Source organism: Amblyraja radiata, chromosome 1, assembly GCF_010909765.2.
Source record: "Amblyraja radiata isolate CabotCenter1 chromosome 1, sAmbRad1.1.pri, whole genome shotgun sequence".
NCBI lineage: Eukaryota > Metazoa > Chordata > Chondrichthyes > Rajiformes > Rajidae > Amblyraja > Amblyraja radiata.
This window is the reverse complement of record NC_045956.1, coordinates 45,397,170-45,419,988: the sequence shown is the minus strand read 5'-3', so window position 1 is coordinate 45,419,988 and position 22,819 is coordinate 45,397,170. Positions and strand designations below refer to the sequence as shown.

At 41.3% G+C, this 22,819-nt stretch overlaps 1 protein-coding gene across 3 annotated transcripts in view; it reads left to right on the top strand.

Moving 5' to 3' along the window:
* Positions 1 to 22,819, top strand: part of tbc1d14 (TBC1 domain family member 14) — a 106,572-nt gene that overhangs the window by 53,403 nt on the left and 30,350 nt on the right. For all 3 annotated transcript variants that reach the window (XM_033020855.1, XM_033020863.1, XM_033020873.1), the window contains 3 exons: positions 15,829 to 15,947; positions 21,454 to 21,536; positions 22,043 to 22,160. In XM_033020855.1, coding sequence (XP_032876746.1) covers positions 15,829 to 15,947; positions 21,454 to 21,536; positions 22,043 to 22,160 — 320 coding nt within the window. The remainder of the gene's footprint in view (positions 1 to 15,828; positions 15,948 to 21,453; positions 21,537 to 22,042; positions 22,161 to 22,819) is intronic.

Below are 22,819 nucleotides of genomic sequence, written 5' to 3'. Positions count from 1 at the left end.
CTGCTTCGCCCGCTGAGTTTCTCCAGCATATTTGTCTACCTTCGATTTTTCCAGCATCTGCAGTTCTTTCTTATACATGACAACAGTAATCAGTTTGAAATTAAAAGGACAGCTTTGCAAACAGACAAGCTGTCTGTTCTCGTATACATGTGCTGAATGTTAGACAGTGGCGTATGTTAATTGGCTTCGATCAAACCAGAAATCTTCAGCTTAAGTTATTTCACACCATAGTAATGGAGATGAATGAGCTTCCAGACCAGTCTCATTTGTAATGTGGCACATCAAGCATGGTCATAGGCATATTTATCTGCCTACCAATAATTGTATTTCTGTACTGAAGTGAGTCGATTCAACATTAATACCTGGTGCTTGGGTTTTCTGTTTTTAAAGCTTTTCGATCAGCTATATGAATTACTTTCAACCAACAAAGATGTTGGAACGAGGATGTTTCCCCGTCAGCTACATTGTAAACGGAACCTTTTGTCAGACTCAAAATATCGAACGAAACAGTATCACTAGCTATTGAAATTGTATTGAATCAATCACCTGCTGTTATATTTGACAAGAGTATAAAAACTCGATGCACTTTGGGTTTGGGAGATTCCACCAAACGGATCTCCAAGAGCATGTACAGTGCATTCAGAAAGTATTCAGACCCTTTCATGTTTTTCACATTTTGTTATGTTACAGCCTAATATGGGTTAAATTCTTTTTTTTTAAATCATCAATCTTCACACAATACTCCATAATAAAAAAGCGAAAATGGGTGTTTAGAAATGTTTGCAAAGTAATTAAAAAGAAATAACTGAAATATCACATTTACATAAGTATTCAGACCCTTTACTCAGTACTGTGTTGAGGCACCTTTGGCAGCGATTACAGCCTCAAGTCTTATTGGGTATGACGCTACAAGCTTGACACACCTGTATTTGGGTAATTTCTCCCATTCTTCTCTGCAGATCCTCTCAAGCTCTGTCAGGTTGGATGGGGAGCGTTGATGCACAGCTATTTTCAGGTCTCTCCAGAGATGTCCGATCAGGTTCAAGTCCGGGCTCTGGCTGGGCCACTCAAGGGCATTCACAGACTTGTCATAAAGCCACTCCTGCATTGTCTTGGCTGTGTGCTTAGAGTCGTTGTCCTGTTGGACGGTGAACCTCCGCCCTAGTCTGAGGTCCAGAACGCTCTGGAGCAGGTTTTCATCAAGGATCTATCTGTACTTTACTCTGTTCATCTTTCCCTCGATCCTGACTAGTCTCCCAGTTCCTGCCGCTGAAAAGCATCCCACAGCATGATGCTGCCCCACCATCTTCACCGTAGATATGGTATTGGCAAGGTGATGAGCAGTGCCTGGTTTCCTCCAGACATGACGCTTGGCATTCAGGCCAAAGAGTTCAATCTTGGTTTCATCAGACTAGAGAATATTGGTTTTCATGCCTTTTGTCAAACTCCAAGCGGGCTGTCATGTGCCTTTTACTGAGGAGTGACTTCCGTCTGACCACTCTTCCATAAAGGCCTGATTGGTTATGCACTGTCAACCGTGGGACCTTATATCGACAGGTGTGTGTCTTTCCAAATCACGTCCAGTCAATTTAATTTACCATTGGTGGACTCCAATCAGGTTGTAGAAACATCTCAAGGATAATCAATGGAAACAGGATGAACCTAAGCTCAATTTTGAGTGTCATAGCAAAGGGTCTGAATACTTACGTAAATTTGATATTTCAGTTATTTCTTTTTAATTATTTGCAAAAAACACCTGTTTTTGCTTCTTCAATCTGGGGTATTGTGTGTAGATGATTTTAAAAATTAATTTAATCCACTGTAACATAAAATGTGGAAAGAGTGAAGGAGCCTGAATACTTTCTGAATGCACTGCATGTTTCTCTTGATGAATAAAGGCTTTTATATCAACCAGCTTCAGCCTCTGTAGCCTAGTTCAAATATGTCAGTCTAAAGATGGCTACTGATCCAAAATGTCCCTTATCCTTTTTCTCCAGGGATGCTGCCTGGCCCACTGAGTTACACCAGCATTTTGAGTCTATCTTTGTTCACAAATCACATAATTGACATTGTTTAGAGAGACAGAAGGAACCTCAGACAGTGCTGGAGTGACTCAGTGGGTCAGGCAGCATCTTTAGAAAACATGGATATGTGAAATTTTGGGTTGGGGATCTACTTCAGAATGATTGTAGTGGTGGGGGGTGGGGGGGGGGGGGAGAACAAAGCTTGGCAAGTGATAGATCAATACAGGTGAAGGAGGTTTTTGTTAGGCAAATCATTGAATAAAGGCCAGACATGAAAAGACAAAGACTGAATTAAGGATAGGAGAGTGAGAATTAGGAAACCAGTAGGAATATTGGTGTGAGGGGACAGGGATAGGGGTAAAGTAGGTGCAAATCTAGATGGGGCCCAGGAAAGGGGGGGTGGAAAATTGGAAAATTCAATGTTCATATTATTGGATTATAAGCTACCCATATGAAGTGCTGTTCCTCCAGTTTGCATTTGGCCCCACTCTGGCAATTGAGGATGCCCAGGACAGAGGTCAGTATGAGAAGAGGATCAAAAATGGTTAGCATCTGTGGAGATCCAGCAGGCATTGGTGCACTGAGCGCTTGTGTTTGGTGAACGGTCACCTCGTTTACTCTTGATCTTGCCGATATAAAAGAGGCCACAAAAGGAACACCGAATGCAGTAGATGAGCTTAAAGGAAGTACATGTGAATCTTTGTCTCGCCAAGAAGGACCTGATGGGTTCCTGGATGGATCTGAGGGAGGAGATGAAGGGATATTGTTTACGTCCTTGGAGCGATATTATGAGTGAAAAAGTAAAGGGAGATTAATCAAAAAGACAGTTCATGCTTTAAATATAGTTGGGAACCACAAAAGGGAGAATGGAATCTAGAATATAGAACAGTACATTGTCTGTGCCGAACATGGTGCCAAGTTAAACTAATCTCCTCTGCCAGCACGTGATTGATATCCCTCTAGTTCTTGCATATCCATGTTTATCTAAAAGCCTTAAATACCAACTATCGTAGATGCCTCCACCACCATCTCCAGAAGGGCATTCCAGGCACCCACCACTCTGGTGGGGTGGGGAGGGAAGGGGGTGGAATTCCCTTCACCCCTCCTTTAAAGTTTAGCCCTCTCACCTTTAAACTATGCCTTCTAGTCCTTGAGTTGATTAAGTAGATGTCACGTGCAGTTCTATCTGGCAGATAACTGAGAGCATTGTTTAATTATTTACAATTATCAGTACATATTTGTAACTGTTAAGTAATAAGTAAGTATTAAAAATATACAGCTAAAGGGAAAATATCATGTTTTATTACATGGGACAAAACTGATTGACATAAATATTAACTCAATTTAACATTTAAACAATTTTGATTGAATACATTGTTATTTGATTGGCATGTTTCTATTAGCGCTGTCTCTATTCTAATTGCCCACTAACTAAATATGAACAAAATATCTTGATTGGTACAGATACATAGTTGGGAGATTAATTAAAACAAATATTTGCTGAAATGTATAATATTTTGAAGTAGATTTGCCTAATACACTGTTCTAGGTAGTTTATAAAATGGGAATTAGATTGAACTTTATTTATTTTCAAGAACATTCTGTAGATTGCTGTATGCAGTTTTACAGGTGCATTGGCAGATGCACGCAGCTGCAGCCACCAAGATTGCGTAATGGCTGAGTATGTAAAGATTGTGTGATGAGGTTAATGGTGCAGAAGGTCCTGGATTCCTGTGTTCAGGTAATTCGTAAACAATGAACAGCTCATAATTGGCTTCAGTGCCTGAGTTAAGAGTGGTGGATCATTCCATCGGTACAAAGGATAATTGTGGGCATTTGAACTAATTTGATTGGGAACTATTTTTCTTTCATTCTTATGTCATCTGAATATGTATTCCCAAATTAAATTACTTCTAGGCTTTCTTTTGGTTTTTGGCATTGTCCTCTTAATGGCAAATGTAAGAACTGATCAGAATGCTGACAATATAGCATCGTTCAAAGAATTTGTGTATCACCTGTAAGCTATTTTTGTGTTAAACTTTAGCCTGCAGCCACATTTAAAACAAAACCTTGCTATAGCACAAGATTTCATGCTATTTCAGTTAAACATGTATCAATAAACATTAAGATAAATCTTAAGATGTAAATTTTAGGCTATTCACAGAAAGATGAATAATCCATTCCTTGCCACCTAAATTTACCAACATAATCCAAATTGTCATTTTCCCGGTAAAATAAATTTGTGCACAAACAGAGCACTGTACATCACAGAAACTGGACCTTTGGCCTGTGGCATCTGCGCCAAACATGATGCCAAATTAAACTAATCCCTTCTGTTTGTGCGTGATCTATAGCCCTCCATATTCATGAGCCTATCTAGAAGATTTTTAAATGCTGCTATTGTATTGGCTTTTACCACCACCCCTTGGATTCTGTTCCAGACATATCCTTCACTCTGTGTAATGAAAATAACTTTCCCCGCATATCTCTTAACCATTCCCCTTGCATCTCCTTTAATCCCTCTCACCTTGAAGCTGTGACCTCTAGTATTTGACACTTCCACTCTGGTGGGGGGGGGGGGGGGGGGGGGGGGGGGGAGAGGAGAGTTCTGACTGTCTGTGCTTCTGATAATTTTGGTGATTTAGTGCCAGATCGCCCCTTAGTCTCTGTTTCCATTTTTTAAAAATCTGAGTTTATCTAATCTCTCCTTGTAGCTAATATCTCTAATCCAGATAGTATCCTGGAAAACCCCTTTTCATTCCACATCCTTCTTGTAATGGGGCAACCAGAGCGGCACACAATATTCCAAATGCAGCCTAACTACCATAATGTATATATTAAGCTATACCATGGCTTCCTGACTATGAAAACTCAATGCAAGGAGCTATGAGCAAATGCAGATAATTGGGACTCTCCTAGTGTGCCAACTTGGTCGACATGGACAAGTTGGCTGAAGGGCCTGTTTTCGTGCTATATAGGTCTATGACTCTATTCGACTTCCCAAAGTGCAACACCTTGTATTTGCCCAGATTAAACTCCACGTGCCAACATATCACAAACAACTGAGATTCCAGCACTGATCCTTGAGAATACCACTGGTCAGAGACCTTTAGCCAGAGTGACACCCTTCAACCATTACGCTACACCTTCTAAGTAAACTGGTTCTGAATCCAAACTACCAAGTCATCAGGGATCCCATACATTGTAAACTACTGGATCTGCCTAGAAGAGGGACCTTGTTTTTTTTGTCTGTATTTATTATTGCCATGCATTCCGAGATATAGTGAAAAGATTTGCTATTCAGCCAAATCATGCTATACACAAGTGCAATCAAGCCAATCAGTACAAAAAATACCAGAGGGCAGCATATAATGTAACAGCTTTGCAGCACTACAGTTGGAGTGCAGTTAAAAAAGCCTTGCTGTCAAATGCTTTACTGAAGTCCATGTAAACAACATCCACTGCCCTCCACTCATCAATCATCCTTACCTCCTCAAAAAATTGTCAGGTTTGTAAGACATGACCTACCCTAATGCTCACTGTCCCAAATTAACCCATTATTTTTCAAATGTAAGTCATATTCTTAAGAATCCTCTCCAATAACTTTCCAGCTTTTCATGTGAGGCTCATGCGTATAACTCTCCTGGATTATTCTTATTGCCCGTTTTTAAATAAAGGAACAGCATTGGCTAGATTCCAGTCCTCTGGGGACATGCCTGTGGCTAGAGGGGATACAGAGATCTACGTCATGCCTCAAGCAATTGCACTTTTGCCCCTCCCTTAGGAACGTGGGTTAGATCCTATCAGATCTTGGGGATTTATTACTTAATACAATTTAAGAGACCCAACACCAGCACTTTGATCTCAAAATGTGCTAGCATATCACTGTACCCACATAAATCTCATTATTTTCACTGTCCTTCTCCTTGGTACCTTGCCTATATCCCTCCACTTCAGGTATAAATTCCTGCTTTTATTTTCGAGTAGTCTGATCCTTGTTTTTAAATATACAGTGCCCTCCATAATGTTTGGGACCAAGACTCATCATTTATTTATTTGCCTCTGTACTCCACAATTTGAGATTTGTAATAGAAAAAAAATCACATGTGGTTAAAGTGCACATTGTCAGATTTTAATAAAGGCCATTTTTATACATTTTGGTTTCACCATGTAGAAATTACAGCTGTGTTTATACATAGTCCCCCCCATTTCAGGGCACCATAATGATTGGGACACAGCAATGTCATGTAAATAAAAGTAGTCATGTTTAGTATTTTGTTGCATTTCCTTTGCATGCAATTACTGCTTGAAGTCTGCGAGTCATGGACATCACCAGTTGCTGGGTGTCTTCTCTGGTGATTCTCTGCCAGGCCTGTATTGCAGCCATCTTTAAATTATGCTTGTTTAGGGGGCTAGTCCCCTTCATTTTTCTCTTCAGCATATAAAAGGCATGCTCAATTGGGTTCAGATCGGGTGATTGACTTGGCCACTCAATAATTGACAATTTTTTAGCTTTGAAAAACTCCTTTGTTGCTTTAGCAGTATGTTAGCGATCATTGTCTTGCTGTAGAATGAACCGCCGGCCAATGAGTTTTGAGGCATTTGTTTGAACTTGAGCAGATAGGATGTGTCTATACAGTTCAGTATTCATTATGCTACTACCATCAGCAGTTGTAACATCAATGAAGATAAGTGAGCCAGTACCTTCAGCAGCCATACATGCCCAGGCCATAACATCCCATCCACTGTGTTTCACAGATGAGGTGGTATGCTTTGGATCTTGGGCAGTTCCTTCTCTCCTCCATACTTTGGTCTTGCCATCACTCTGTTATAAGCTAATCTTCGTCTCATCTGTCCACAAGACCTTTTTTCCAGAACTGTGGTTGCTCTTTTAAGTACTTCTTGGCAAACTGTAACCTGGCCATCCTATTTTTGCAGCTAACCAGTGGTTTGCATCTTGCAGTGTAGCCTCTGTATTTCTGTTCATGAAGTCTTCTGCAGACAGTGGTCATTGACAAATCCACACCTGACTCCTGAATAGTGTTTCTGATCTGTTGGACAGGTGTTTGGGGATTTTTCGTTATTATAGAGAGAATTCTTCTGTCATCAGTTGTGGAGGTCTTCCTTGGCCTGCCAGCCCCTTTGCGAGTCCCTAAGCTCAGCAGTGCTCTTCTTAATTATATTCCAAACAGTTCATTTTGGGAAGCCCAAGGCTTGACTGATTTATTCTTGTTTCTCTGTCTCACAATGGCTTCTTTGACTTTCATTGGCATAACTTTGGCCCTCATGTTGATACACAGCAATAAAAGTTTCCAAGTGTGATGAAAAGGCTGGAAGAAAGACTAGGTGCTGAGAGCTCTCTTCCACCTGCATTAAGGAGGCAATTAAGCACACCTGAGCAATTACAAAAGCCCGTGAAGCCATGTGTCCTGAAATGAAATTATGGTGCCCTGAAATGGGGGGGGGGGAGACTATGTATAAACAGAGCTGTAATTTCTACATGGTGAAACCAAAATGTATAAAAATGGCCTTTAATAAAATCTGACAATGTGTACTTTAAGCACATGGTTTTTTTTCTTTTACAAATCTCAAATTGTGGAGTACAGAGGCAAATAAATATGGGTCTTTGTCCCAAACATGGAGGGCACCGTATGTATAAAATGTTGGGGGATCCTTATTAACTCAACTTGCCAACGTTTGCTTGACATTTATGGCCCCTTCTGATCCTCTGAATTCCCTGTTACAATTATTTTATGCTTCTTTATATTCCTCAAAGGCCCTGTCCTTTTTCATCTTCATAAATCTAAAATCTGCATCCTTGTTCTTGTTGTCCACACTTATATTTAAACTATCATCCAAAAGTCCCTTCCCTTGGCTTCCTTATTGATCCTAAACTTTGTGATCAAACTTTGATCAGCATGTCTTTAATCTGCTCCCACAAGTCAGTTGACAGCTGCTCCCTATTTTCTCTCTCTAGCTCCTGACTAATAATGTTTTATTTTGACTTCCCCGAATTTGGTAATTTCTCCAAAGGTCCAGATTTATCGTTATTCATAACCTTCTTAAAACTTAAGGAGTTGCAATCACTTCACAACATGCTCTTCCACTGAAACACCACTCGCCTGACATGGTTTGTTTCCCTCTAAAGGGACCAGTACCTTCCTGAGTAGCGCAAGCGAACCTCCAGTTCAGTGCAACCTGTTCGTTTTTGTATAGGTCCCACCTTCCCTGAAAGAGCGCCCAATGATCCCTAAATATGAAGCCCTCCTTTGTGCACCAGCTCTTAACCACGTATTTAACCGCGGTCTTTCTATTTCTTGCCCCACTAGATTGAGGCATGGGTAGTAATGCTTATATTACAATCTTGTAGGTCCTGTTTTTTAACCCACACCCTAACTTAATAAATTCTCTTTACTCAGTTGATGGCTGAATGGTGTACAGTTCTGTTCCCTAAAGCAATAATTGGTTAACTCTTCTGTCCATGAAGCCTAAAAATTGCACTGCTCTGAATGCTGAGAAATAGTTTATGCGCAACATTTACTTGTAACCCATTTCCACTTACTATATTCCTTATGAAGAAGCCACCTTGTTTTTATGAGGGCATTTTCACGTGATTTGTTTCATTCATCGTCTCTATTAGTTCTACTTTCTGAGCAAATTAACTGTTTGTAGTACAACAGACCAGTCACATAAATCTTTATTCCCTGCCACCAAATGGCTAAATACAGTTTCTATAAAGCATGCCTGGAAGTAACCAGCACAATGGAAATGCCTGGATGCTTGCATGGAAAAATCTCATGAGATCATATATGTTAGACAGGTTAAATGCACTGGATTAAGTATGTTTAGAGACCAAGGCAATTGATTAAAAGAAATAAAGCAGTAGGCATGAAGGGTGCCTTTAGAAAGAGTAGAGGATGATAACATCTCTTAGTTCAGAAATGTTCATGGTGTATATAATCAATGTTTTGGACACAGACCTGTTATCAATAACCAAAGTGCTTGAATCATTGCAGCTTTTATGGTCAACTTGCTCCCAACTTGAGGAAGATGGGGAGGTTCAGGATTTTAATTTGGTGATTGTAAACTAACAGAGGTGCATTGTGAAATTCAGCTCTCTTTGTCCATCTTGGCTGCAGAGGTTGGCTTGAGATGTAACTCGAGAACCTTTGTCAAATTGTTGTTATAGTTTGTATTCTGGTGGTGAAGGAAATATAACTTGAGGCTGGAGGCTTAAGTGCCATTTAACTGCTATGTCCTGGACGGTGTTGAATTTCTCGAGTGTGGTTATCGCTGCATTCCTCCAGATCAACAGGGCATTCCTTCGCCTTGGGTACGGTTGATAGTGGGATTGCTTTGGAAAAGGTGGGAAATAGACACTCCTGACAGAATTCTTAACCAGTTATTTTCCTGGGCAAAATTCAGCACAAGATGTTCATGAAGAAAGGCAGTGCAATCATAATCTAACTGAAGGTCCAAAGGATACCATTCGGCTCTCGTTTGCTTGGCATATCTGCGGAATGGAATATTAGTTGCTACTTTTCTGCCCATACGATGGAGGATGCAGAAAGTGGAAGGTCATTGTCCGGCCCATCACTGATACTGACCTGCCAGCCTCAAAGGGATCTATGGGAAGTGCTGCCTACAGGAGACAGCTATTATTATCAGAGACCCACACCATCCTGCCTATGCTCTTGCTGCCACCATCAAGAAGGTATAGGAGCCTAAGAACTGTTACCACTAGGTTCATGAATAGCTTTTTCCTGTCAGCCATCAGGTTTTTGAACCTTCCCTGAATAACCTCAGCACCAAACTATAGTGGACTTTAAGGGTTGCGCTACCAACTTTGTCTTGCACTATTATGGTCCAGTCACCCAGTGTATCTGATAATTTATTGTATCATTGTTTATTTATTGTGTTGAAATAAGGAGCTGCAGATGCTGGTTTACATAAAATTTTACTCAGCGGTTCAGGCAGCATCTCTGGAGAACATGGATAGTTGACATTTTGGGTCGGCCCCGACCCGAAATGTCACCAACCCATGTGTTCCAGAGATGCTGCCTGACCCATTGAGTTCTTCCAATACTTGGTGTCCATTTACTTAGTGTGTTGTGTTAATGTGCTTGTAAACGGCTGCAACAACTAAAAATTCTAAAATTCCATTCCCAGTACATGCAACAATTAAACACTCTTGACTTTATATAAACATCTTGAGTATTTGCGGTGGTGAAAATTGAATGCCTTCACTTGTAATTCTTCTCAATGTGAACCTGAGAATCTTCAGAAAACTTGATCATGTGATGGCATCTATTAAATTAACAATGTTCAATATCATTGACGGTTCATACAATTTAAACTTGTTACTGCACTATTGCAACAGACATTCCAAATAGACCAACGTTACAATTTGTAGGCATAGTTACAAACCAAGGAGTTAGTTCTCAGAAATTCTCCTGAAAACTCGAAGAATCTCTGCCTTTGTGTCAGTTTTATCGTGCCAAATTCAAATTCATTGTTTGGAAAGTTGTTTTAATTTTATTAGCAGGAATAACATTATCATGTTTAAACTACTATTCAGGATGCAAACTATGGAATAGTGTTAAAGCCTATTTACAGAATCTAAATTTCTGATCCGTTAACATTTATTTAAAAAATACAAGGTGCCGGAGTAACAGTAACCAATCGGACAGCATCTCTGGAAGTCAGCAGAAGAGAGCATTTTTTTTCAGTTTATAGGGAGGTTGCACGTAACGTCATCAGGTCAAAGGGTGTGACGCATGAAATAGCTCAATCCTTCTGGAGTACACGGCAGCTTCATGCAAAACACATGCAAAACGTACGTTCTTACCCGTTAAAAACTGCCAAAATGGTAAATTTCTGCGCTGTAAAAAATTGTGGAAATAGGGGTGAATAAAAACCGCCAAAATCACTACTACTCACTGACTTGCGAAAGAGCAGCTTGCCGGCGGATTGAGGGCAAGTCCCTGCCCACGACTGCCCGGGGTTGGAGGGTGACTGAGTGCTCTGAACCAAATGCTGTAGTATCTTTGCTCTGAACCCGAGCACCAAGGTGTAAGCGGCCGAAGGAGCGCATCCCTCTGGACAGCCCCCACTCTCCCCCGGGGTCAGCGCTGTCCGGCCACGGCCGCCCTCCGCCCTGTCTCCCCCTGTGCGGCTGCACTGTCACGGGCTGTGGGTCGGCAGCGCGCACACACACGGGGCCGGATGGAGCGGGGGCGCGGCTCCGGGCAGCGGCCACACGGGGACGATAACCCGGCAACATCCCTGTCAGCTGCGGCAGATTTGGGGACAGTCTGGTCCCTCCGCCCACCCAGAGTCATTGAGTGAGCTGCACCGGCACCCGACCCCACCCCCCACCCTGACGGACCACCACCCCCCTCCCAGCCGCGGGAACAGACGGCCCGGGGTCCGCTAGTGTGGAACCAGCCAGCGTGGAGTCCGGATGCTGGGACAAAAGACGGGCCCGCTGTGCTGTCAGCCATAGTAAGTGCTTACCTGACGTTCACCGCTTGTACTCCAGAAGGCGTTGCGTGGCAACAGTACGGGTCATGGGTCGTGACCTCGGCTGCCGTGCAACCTCCCTATGTCTCGTGTGACAAGTGAAAAGATGCAGTGGAAAGCTTTGTTTTTCCATGCTATCCAAACGGATCATATATACCAAACATAAATACAATCGTCAAACTCAAGTACAACAGTCAGAGCAAAGGTACACAAAAATGCTGGAGAAACTCAGCAGGTGCAGCAGCATCTATGGAGCGAAGGAAATAGGCAACGTTTTGGGCCGAAACCCTTCTTCAGTCAGAGCAAAGGGGCAGATGTGGAATGCAAAATATATTTTGCAGCATTGTGGCGCATCAGTTCCATAGATAAAGTTCAATGTCTACAGTGGGGTAGAGGTGAATTAGATAGTACCCAAGCTTGTGGAAAAACTATTTGTAAGCCTGATAACGGGGGAAGATGTGGTTGTTGAGCCTGGTGGCTTCCAACAACTTTAGGCTGTGCACGCCATACGCAAGAAGAAGAAGAAGAGGCCTGGTGGCACACGCTTTCAAGCTTCTGTATCTTCAGGGTGAAGAAGGAATGTTCAGGGTGGGATATCATTGATTATGTTGGCTGCTTTCCTGAAGTATTGAAGTATTGTGTCATGTTTAGTTCCACTCTATATCTCCGAAACATCAGACAAAAGACCATGTCTTCCAGCCACTCCTCTTGTCCATTAACAATCCTCCACTGAACATGTCCATAAATCTCACAATTTGTTTACTGTACATTGCATCTCCCATTGTTATTATTTTACCTGTTATTTCACTCCGTATGTTTACTGTGGTGCATTACTCTAGCTAAAGTGACACTACCATTCTGGTGTTATCCGGTCAAAGAGGTGCTGCATTCTCGTGTAGTGAATCTCTTTCTTCAAATACTGACAAAATAGCAACCTGCTTTGCTAATATATAACACAATTTAAATGTTCTACTCAACAAGAAATCTGCCCTTTTTCTTTTCTCTTTTAAACTAAGTATTCATCAAGTTTAATCACCTTTGAAAATTCAGACTGCTAACTCTATTGCTCTTGTCTTTGCTTACAAAAACTTTGCCTCATTCTTTAGTTTCATCTTTTGCTGCTTCTGCATTTTGTTTCCTGTTGCTTGTTAAATTGCAACATCTAATCTGACTTTACAACGTTTATGTTGGTCCACTGCTGATAAACATGCTTCATAAGCTTAGCAAGAAGTCAGGCTGTTGCCAACCATTTTGGTCTTTCTTGAATCCAAGGATAGCATTGAGATATTTGGTAGACACGTTAATATGCTTCAGAAGCAAGCTTGGTAGTCATCGTTATCAGCCCCTCTGGTTCTGTCTTCATTAAGGAAGACATAAATAATCTGCCGGGAATAGCAAGGGACCGGGGGTTAAATGAGATGGAGGAACTGAGTGAAATCCAGGTTAGCCGGGAAGTGGTGTTAGGTAAATTGAATGGATTAAAGGCCAATAAATCCTCAGGGCCAGATAAGTTGCATCCCAGAGTGCTTAAGGAAGTAGCCGCAGAAATAGTGGATGCATTAGTGATCATTTTTCAAAACTCTTTAGAATCTGGAGTAGTTCCTGAGGGCTGGAGGGTAGCTAATGTAACCCCACTTTTTAAAAAGGGAGGGAGAGAGAAAACAGGGAATTACAGACCAGTTAGTCTAACATCGGTGGTGGGGAAAATTCTGGAGTCAGTTATTAAAGATGGGGTAGCAGCATATTTGGAAAGTGGTGAATTCATTGGACAAAGTCAGCATGGATTTATGAAAGGTAAATCATGTCTGACGAATCTTATAGAATTTTTCGAGGTTGTAACTAGTAGAGTGGATAAGGGAGAACCAGTGGATGTGTTATATCTGGACTTTCAGAAGGCTTTCGACAAGGTCCCACATAAGAGATTAGTATGCAAACTTAAAGCACACGGTATTGGGGGTTCAGTATTGATGTGGATAGAGAACTGGCTGGCAGACAGGAAGCAAAGAGTAGGAGTAAACGGGTCCTTTTCAGATTGGCAGGCAGTAACTAGTGGGGTACCGCAAGGCTCAGTGCTGGGACCCCAGCTATTTACAATATATATTAATGATCTGGATGAGGGAATTGAATGTAACATCTCCAAGTTTGCGGATGACACGAAGCTGGGGGGCAGTGTTAGCTGTGAGGAGGATGCTAGGAGGCTGCAAGGTGACTTGGATAGGTTGGGTGAGTGGGCAAATGCATGGCAGATGCAGTATAATGTGGATAAATGTGAGGTTATCCACTTTGGTGGCAAAACAGGAAAGTAGACTTTTATCTGAATGGTGGCCGATTAGAAAAAGGGGAGATGCAACGAGACCTGGGTGTCATGGTACACCAGTCATTGAAAGTAGGCATGCAGGTGCAGCAGGCAGTGAAGAAAACAAATGGTATGTTAGCATTCATAGCAAAATGATTTGAGTATAAGAGCAGGGAGGTTCTACTGCAGTTGTACAGGGTCTTGGTGAGACCACACCTGGAGTATTGCGTACAGTTTTGGTCTCCTAATCTGAGGAAAGACATTCTTGCCTTAGAGGGAATACAGAGAAGGTTCACCAGACTGATTCCTGGGATGGCAGGACTTTCATATGAAGAAAGACTGGATAGACTCGGCTTGTACACGCTAGAATTTAGAAGATTGAGGGGGGATCTTATAGAAACTTACAAAATTCTTCAGGGGTTGGACAGGCTAGATGCAGGAAGATTATTCCCGATGTTGGGGAAGTCCAGAACTAGGGGTCACAGTTTAAGGATAAAAGGGAAGTCTTTTAGGACCGAGATGAGAAAATCATTTTTTACACAAAGAGTGGTGAATCTGTGGAATTCTCTGCCATAGAAGGTAGTTGAGGCCAGTTCATTGGCTATATTTAAGAGGGAGTTAGATGTGGCCCTTGTGGCTAAAGGGATCAGGGGGTATGGAGAGAAGGCAGGGATGAGATACTGAGCTGGATGATCAGCCATGATCATATTGAATGGCGGAGCAGGCTCGAAGGGCCGAATGGCCTACTCCTGCACCTATTTTCTATGTTTCTATGGAGCCATTGAGCATGGTGTTTGTTTTTCTTAATTGTTAATTCCAGTGCCTGCTGAAGTCTTGCCCGTTACTCATGGACTGCCAAATTCCTGTGTATTTATCCACCCGTTTCCACGCTGTATGACTTTCAATAAGTTATTTGGAGCACTGTTGGGTAGAAACATACATTTATAGTGAATGAAGATAGAAAATAAAGTTAAATTCATTTTAGATTTAGAACAAATAGATAAAGTGATTATGGATTAAAAATAAGAGGAAGAAACTTCTTGTTCGGACAATTTGGTATCACCGAATGCTAACTTGTACAACAAACTACATTTGATGCAGTAACTTTGCAAAGGGTGTAAATTACTGATCAGTTTTCCAGCATAGAAAAGGCCCTTCGCCCCAGCATGTCTATGGTGTCCATTAAGCACCGATGAACTAATCCCATTTACCAGCACTTGGTCAGTAGCTGGCTATAACTTGCTGATTGAAGATATGAAGTAGCTTGACCCAACGGTATGAACATTGAATTCTACAATTTTAGGCAACCTCTAACACCATTACCCCCCCACCTGGACTCACACCTATTTCTCCCCTCCACTCCCCTTCCTTCCTCTTGCTTCATAATTTGCAAATCTTCAAACCTTTGTCTCATTACTTTGATCTTAGACTGTCCAACCAACTGCCTATTAAACCCCCCGCTCGCCTATGAACTTTCATGCTTTGTCCTGCCCCTTCTTCCTTTCTTCCCCCTCTTCTCCTCCTCCTCCTCCCCCCCACCCCCCTACCAACGATCGGCCTGAAGAAGGGTTGAGCCATCACCCATGCATGTTCTCTAGGGATGCTGCCTGACCAGCTGAGTTGCATGGTGTCTCTTTTTATAAAGCAGTATCTGTGGTTCCTGTTTCTACTGATTAAAGTGCTAATCCAAATGCTTTGCAACTCAGCCAATTGTGTGGAATGAACAAAGTCCAGGGTTGAGCAAAAGTCCAATATTGTAAAATCTTGAGTTTGACTTTGCCCTTTCAATTGCTCTCGTGTGCTCAATGTACCTTGTCTAATAGGAACCAATGGAATGTGTAAGTTTGGGGAGGAGCTTCCAACAGTAAGAGTCCCGGACAGTAGTAAGGATGCAGAAGCCAAAAATTGAACTTGTGTGTGTTTCATTGTCTTTCAAATTAATTAGCAGTAGCTTTGGAAATGCAAGTAAATTATCTATTCTTACAGGAATATGAAGAAGGATGTGGGAGAGCTCAGAAGTCCCCCTCTCCGAATCAATGTGTAAGGAAAAATCTAGACTTCGAACCTCTCTCCACAACAGCCCTTATTCTTGAGGACAGGCCAGCGTAAGTGCATAACAACTAATTTCTTAACCCCATAACCTTTTCTGTCATAAGCAAGTTTGTACATCATAAAGTATTAAAGTATGCAAACTCCCATCTCTACATTAATGGCAAGTATAATTAGAATTAAATAATATTCATATCTTCTGATTTGTGCTAAATTACATTTTGTATAAGCTTATATTTACATAAAACCAATCTGTCTTTAATGTAGTTGGAAAACATGAGTGATCTGCTTTTTTTTTCTTGGGCGTGAGATGAAAGCTGTTCCTTGAGATTAAGTTACATTTTTATGCTGCCATAGAAAATGGATGCGTCTGAATCTAAAACTACACGAGTGCACCTCTAATTTGTTATATTCTACAGTGATTATTGACTGAATGGACAAACCTACAAAACAATAACTTGCAATACATTAACAGTACAATAACTTGGGTTATATAAAGCCAGTATGTGGATGTTGGGGTGGTCAAAATAGGTTTACCTGTAATGGTCCCATGTCCTGAGTATATTCATAAGAGACTACACTTACAAGGATAGATTAGTAAAGCCATGATTCTAGTGTGAAAAGGGCTGAGGGGAGATTTGATGGAACCAATGGAAATGATAAATAGTGGGAAGGTGGTTCGTGGAGGGGGGTCAAGGTCTTGAGGTCATGGATGTAAAATAAATAAAAGATGGGCATAAAGTACATAAAGAATGATGTGAGGATTTTTTTTCACATTGTTATTCACTGGAATTTAGAAGGATGAGAAAGGATCTTATAGAAACATAAAATTATTAAGGGATTGGACATGCAGGAAACATGTTCCCGCTGTTGGAGTCCAGAGCCAGGGGCCACAGTTGAAGAATAAGGGGCAGGCCATTTAGAACTGAGCTGAGGAAAAACTTTTTCACACAGTTGTGAATTTGTGGAATTCTCTTCCTCAGAAGGCAGTGGAAGCTGATTCACTGGATGCATTCAAAAGAGAGTTAGATAGAGCTCTTAGGGCTAGTGGAATCAAGGGATATGGGGAGAAGGCAGGAACGGGGTACTGATTGTGGATGATCTGCCATGATCACATTGAATGGTGGTGCTGGCTCTAAGGGCCAAATGGCCTCCTCCTGCACCTATTGTATCTATGTTGTGTGCGCTTGGAATCTGGAACGTGCTATCTGCAGATGTAGTGGGAGTAAGTTCCATTGTGGCCTTAAAGGATTGGATAAATAATTTGTGAAGAAAAACTTACAAGGTTATAGATTTGCCTCTCTTTGCGAGCAAATAGCTGGTTGGATGGAAGTCCTGAGTTGCTCTCAAAGAGAACTGACTTGGACACAGTGGGCTAAATAGCTATCCCCTGTGCTATAGCTGTTCTCTGATTCTGTAATACATCAAAAATACTGTAAAGCAGGATAACATAGAACTTTTGAGAACGGATGATCGATGGCCAGCGTAGACTCAGTGGGCAGGAGGGCCTGTTACCATGCTGTGTCTTTCAATTCATTCATTCAATTTTGTTAGTTTCCAGTGGAAGTCTATGTCATTGGGGCTCAAAAATGTTAACAGTAGATGTAAGGAAAATGCATGTGATAATTATGCAGGCCTGTTCCCCATCACTTTATTCTAAGTAACTTGATGGGTAAATTGTGGCTTAGATGGCACTGATCCATGCAGAATAAGAGCAGTTCAAATTCAGGTTCAGACGAGTTTATTATCATATACACCAGGGTGCATTGAAATTCCTTGTTCCCATGAAGCTCGTAGAGTAAATAGTATATGCAATTATGATCGATAAAACAATAAATTTGATGTCTGGTGTGTGCAACGTTAGCTAACGTTTGAATGGCAGTTGAGATCCCACAACTATGTGAAGAATGCATTTGGAAAGAAGTGGGATGGTGTGAGGAGAATTGTGTGAGCAGCACTAAAGTTATATTGATGTAACTTTATAACCCTTTGTTTCTTGCATCCAGCCTTATTTACACAAGTTATGTAACCCACTTATGTTGGATTATTTATAATTACTTGGGTCATACGTTTTTGAATTTTCTCTGAAAGATGCATAGAAATGTGCAGTGCAATGAAAAATGTATTAACGTTTCTCTTTCAAAACGGTCCTGCAAGCAAAATAGCTGGCTTAAGTTGGAAAATATGTTTTTCTGGTTGTTAAAACCATGGTATATTCCTAAGCTTTTGCTAAATTACTTGAGCAGCATCAAATATCAAAGAGGAAATATTTGTGAATGGCTTTAAACGATTGCCTGAATCTACTGGAATGGGTTCAGACTAATTCTACAATGGCTTCTGTCTAAATTTGGAAAGGATATGGAAGATATGCAGGTGATCGAAAGTGTATCAGGCATTGTGGTTGCTGGAAAGAAACATTTTGAAGATTTGAAGGATGGGGAAGAGGAGAAGAGGATGGGGAAATGGTTACTTTATAAATTGAACATAAATTGCCATTTTGAGGGTTCACAATTGAAGAAGTTTGATTGTTCGGTTGATTTTGAGAGATGTAAAATAAAGTCCTAGATTGTTGCCTTGTTCAACCAACATCCAAAGGTGTCATTATTTTTCATTATGAACATGGATCTTGTGTCTATATTCATGAATATAATTCATGTCAAGAATTTAAAAGTAATTATTGCCATAAAATTATTTGGGGAATCTCGAGAGCAATTAAATGGGCTGGTCAAAGGTTCAGGGAGGGATTGCTAATGGTTAATATCAGAGCATGTAAGCTGGAATAAAACAAAATCAAGAAACATGCTGGAAATATCCATCAGGTGAATTGAAGATTCTGGAAAGAGGAAAAACTAACACATTAATCTGATTTTTTTTTTGTACTGATGGTTGGGGCTCGGGCCCTAAAGTAGCAGCAGGCAGTAGTTTAATTGTTTGGATGGAGGTGGAAAGACATTGGATAAGGAAAAACAATGATTGAAACATAGAAAATAGGTGCAGTAGTAGGCCATTCGGCCCTTCGAGCCTGCACAGCCATTCAATATAATCATGGCTGATCATCCAACTCAGTATCCTGTACCTGCCTTCTCTCCATACCCCCTGATCCCTTTAGCCACAAGGGCCACATCTAACTCCCTCTTAAATATACCCAATGAACTGGCCTCAACTACCTTCTGTGGCAGAGAATTCCACAGATTCACCACTCTCTGTGTGAAAAATGATTTTCTCATCTCGGTCCTAAAAGACTTCCCCCTTATCCTTAAACTGTGACCCCCTTGTTCTGGACTTCCCCCAACATTGGGAACAATCGTCCTGCATCTAGCCTGTCCAACCCCTTAAGAATTTTGTACGTTTCTATAAGATCCCCCCTTAATCTTCTAAATTCTAGCGAGTACAAGCTGAGTCTATCCAGTCTTTCTTTATATGAAAGTCCTGACATCCCAGGAATCAATCTGGTGAACCTTCTCTGCACTCCCTCTATGGCAAGAATGTCTTTCCTCAGATTAGGAGACCAAAACTGTACGCAATACTCCAGGTGTGGTCTCACCAAGACCCTGTACAACTGCAGTAGAACCTCCCTGCTCCTACACTCAAATCCTTTAGCTTCTTCACTGCCTGCTGCACCTGATGCCTACTTTCAATGACTGGTGTACCATGACACCCAGGTCTCGTTGCAATAGTTATGTTAAGTGTAAAATGAATTGTGTGGGACTAGTATAGGCCATATCTCCCTGGGAAATCCAGCTTCTGGGTCCTGGGGAGTGGGTGGAAGTGGGGTCCATGCAGCTGGGAAGCAGAGGATTGAGGGAAAAGATCGATGTGGCGAGTGACCGGAGAGCAGTGGTGTGGCATTCGGTTCCTGTGGAGATATGAGGAGATTGTGCAGAGCTGCCAATTACCCTTAACAAAATGCAGGTTGGTTCACCAATAATGCTACCTTTGTCTACAGGTTTAATAACAATGGCCCAATGTGAATAGGATGAAGGTTTACAAGATAAATTAGAACAGATGTAATGGATATATTGGGCTAGGTAGTCAGTGTCATGCCAGAAATTCTGGTAAGATGTAGAGTGGGTGAGAGGTTGGGGAAAACTCCAGATTGATTGGGAAATCTGAAGATAAGAGCAGCAGTCCACTATGCAAGATGGGAATTGCTGGCCTGGTTCTGATTTTTTTATTTTAAATCATCAACCTGAAATATTAACCAATTTTCTCTCACTTTAATATAGCCTGAGCTGAGTGTATCCAGCATTTTGTGTATTTATTTCCGATTTCCACCATCTGCAATATTTTACTCTTGTGTGAGGAAATGAGCATTGCATGCTTCATTTAACAAACTTCAACTCTGGCTCACTGGCTTCAGAAGGTTGCTTGTTCGAGTCTCATGCAGGAGATCATCACAATTTAAAAGTCTTGGTAGATTCTATTCGTACAGGACAAAGGGATGTTTAGGGCCTGTCCCACTTCGCCATTTTTTTGGCGACATGTTGCGGGGTGACGCCTGTTTGGTCGTGAGCAGTTGCCCAAAGAGTCGTACCTTTTTCTGGTCGCCGCAGGATTTTCAACATTTTGAAAATTTTGAGCGACCTGCTGCGACTATGACAGGTGCAGCAAGTCGCCAAAAAAATTGCATAGTGGGACAGGCCCTAGATTGCCACGTTTCAGATGCGATGTGAGATTAAGGTCCTTTCAACTGTCCCAAGTGGATGTCAAATATTCTGAGATATTTTAAAAGAATAAGAAAGTTGCCCTGGTTCCCTAACCAATATTTCCTTCAACAGCATAAGAAATGTAGGTAACTATCACTTCTCTGTTTGTGAAAGTATGCTGTATTATGGCATTGTCATATTTACCACATTACTGCACAAATTCATCAACAGCATAAAGAAAACAAATGCTGAGAATAACAGGACATTTTCTCTCACTTTAATATAGCCTGAGCTGAGTGTATCCAGCATTTTGTGTATTTATTTCCGATTTTTATGAAGAAAGACTCGCAGAGCTGGAGTAACTCAGAGGGTTACTTATCTGTCCGGAGAAGAATCCGGTCCCAAAACGTCACCTATCCATGTTGTTCAGGGATGCTGCCTGACCCGCTGAGTTGCTCCAGTACTTGATAAAGTGGTTGATAAAGGCAAATCTTTTTCTCTTCTTTAGTACAGCTGTATTTGGTGATCACTATCCTTTAGTTATTATCCCTTCACCTCATCAAATTATTTCATTAATTGTTTGACTGCATCGCTTACAAGTCATTGAATTTCCTAAGCTGCTAATTTTTAATTTCATTTTAGTTGTGTAACAACTTTCATGATCACTGTCACCACATTCACTCCTGCATAACCTATAAAATTCGTCTTGAGAATGTTACAGGAGTATTGCATTTAAAGAGCAATTTTGTGTGCTGCAGAATGTTCAAATGACCATCATTTGCTGAATTGGTTGTACCATTTTACAGGTTTTTTGGACTGAGAAAGATTCATTGTGTTGAACTATTTAGTAGTTTTGAGTGGCCCAAAATGAGAAAATTGACAGGCTTGAGTAACTAATCCTTCAATTTCTTTTCAGAAATCTCCCAGCAAAACCAGCTGAAGAAGCTCAGAAACATAGGCAGCAGTATGCGGAGATGGTGGCTCAAGTGAAAAGACGAGGTTACCACATTATTATTTGGAATTTTAACGTATGGTATTGTATATGGTAGACAATATTTATGAAATAAAAATATAGTTTTGTGGGTCTTGTTTAGTTTGGAGATACAACCTGGAAACGGGCCCCTCGACCCACCAAGTCCATGCCGACCATGGATCACCCGTTAACGCTGGATCTATGTTATCCCACTTTCTCATCACCCCCATCACACTGGGCATGTTGCGGAGGCCAATTAACCTACATGCTCGCACGTCTTTGGGATGTGGGTGAAACCAAAGCATCCAGAGGAATCTTATGCAGTCACGCAGACTGGTGTGGTGCAATCTCCACACCGACAGCTCCTGAGGTCAGGATCAAACGTTATTGGTGGTGAGGTTTGAATTGGAGGGGAAGAGCAAAATGCAGGGAGATACAAACATGGAGCATTACTTCATCTGAGCATTAAGAAAGTCACAACTTAAAATCACACAAGTTCACATTCAACTTGGGTGGGTGTGTTTCATTGTAGAACAAAAAGATGCCCAGAGACGAAGGAAGCTATTGGAAGACAGGTGTAAACTGGAGGAAAGCATTGGTAATGCTGTGATGACTTGGAACAATGAAGTCCTACCCAACTGGGAGACTATGTGAGTGAGAGAAACAAAACAATACTACCTTATATAAAGGCACTTTTTTGTTTTTATTTTCTAAGCTCATTGTATTGGACTGATGTAATACATATTGGCTGTGGGATTTTCTGCAAAGTATTTACTATCACGCGATAATGATGATATCAGCAATGCACAAGCCGCTGGATGTTCATTTCTTTATCATGAGTTTTGCCCGCTGTCTGAATGAATTAAGCTATCGACAGGTGCCTCAATGGCTGCATTTGACCATTCTGCATGTGTGAGACTGGGAAATTAGTGGTGTTTGGTTCAGTGTAAGACGGTAAAATGAGCCGTATGTGATCCTCAACAAATTTGAAAGCCACCATGACTGGGTGTCTGGGACAAGGGGTCACTGATCAAAGATTTACAGGGCAAGAGATTTAGTGCTGAGATGAGAAATGTCTTCACTGAGTTGGTGGTGAACCTGTGGAGTTTTCATCAATGGCTATTCAGGCCGAATCCCGGAACGAGTTTGAGGAGACTGATTTCTAAGCATAGGCATTGAGGGGTTTGTTACTTTGTAGAAAGAATTGAAAGTGCAGCCCAATGTGAGAGGCAAAGAACATGTAAAGTACAAATTTCTTCATGAGTATAGTATATTAAATTTGACAGCAATCACGTTGAGAGACACTTGA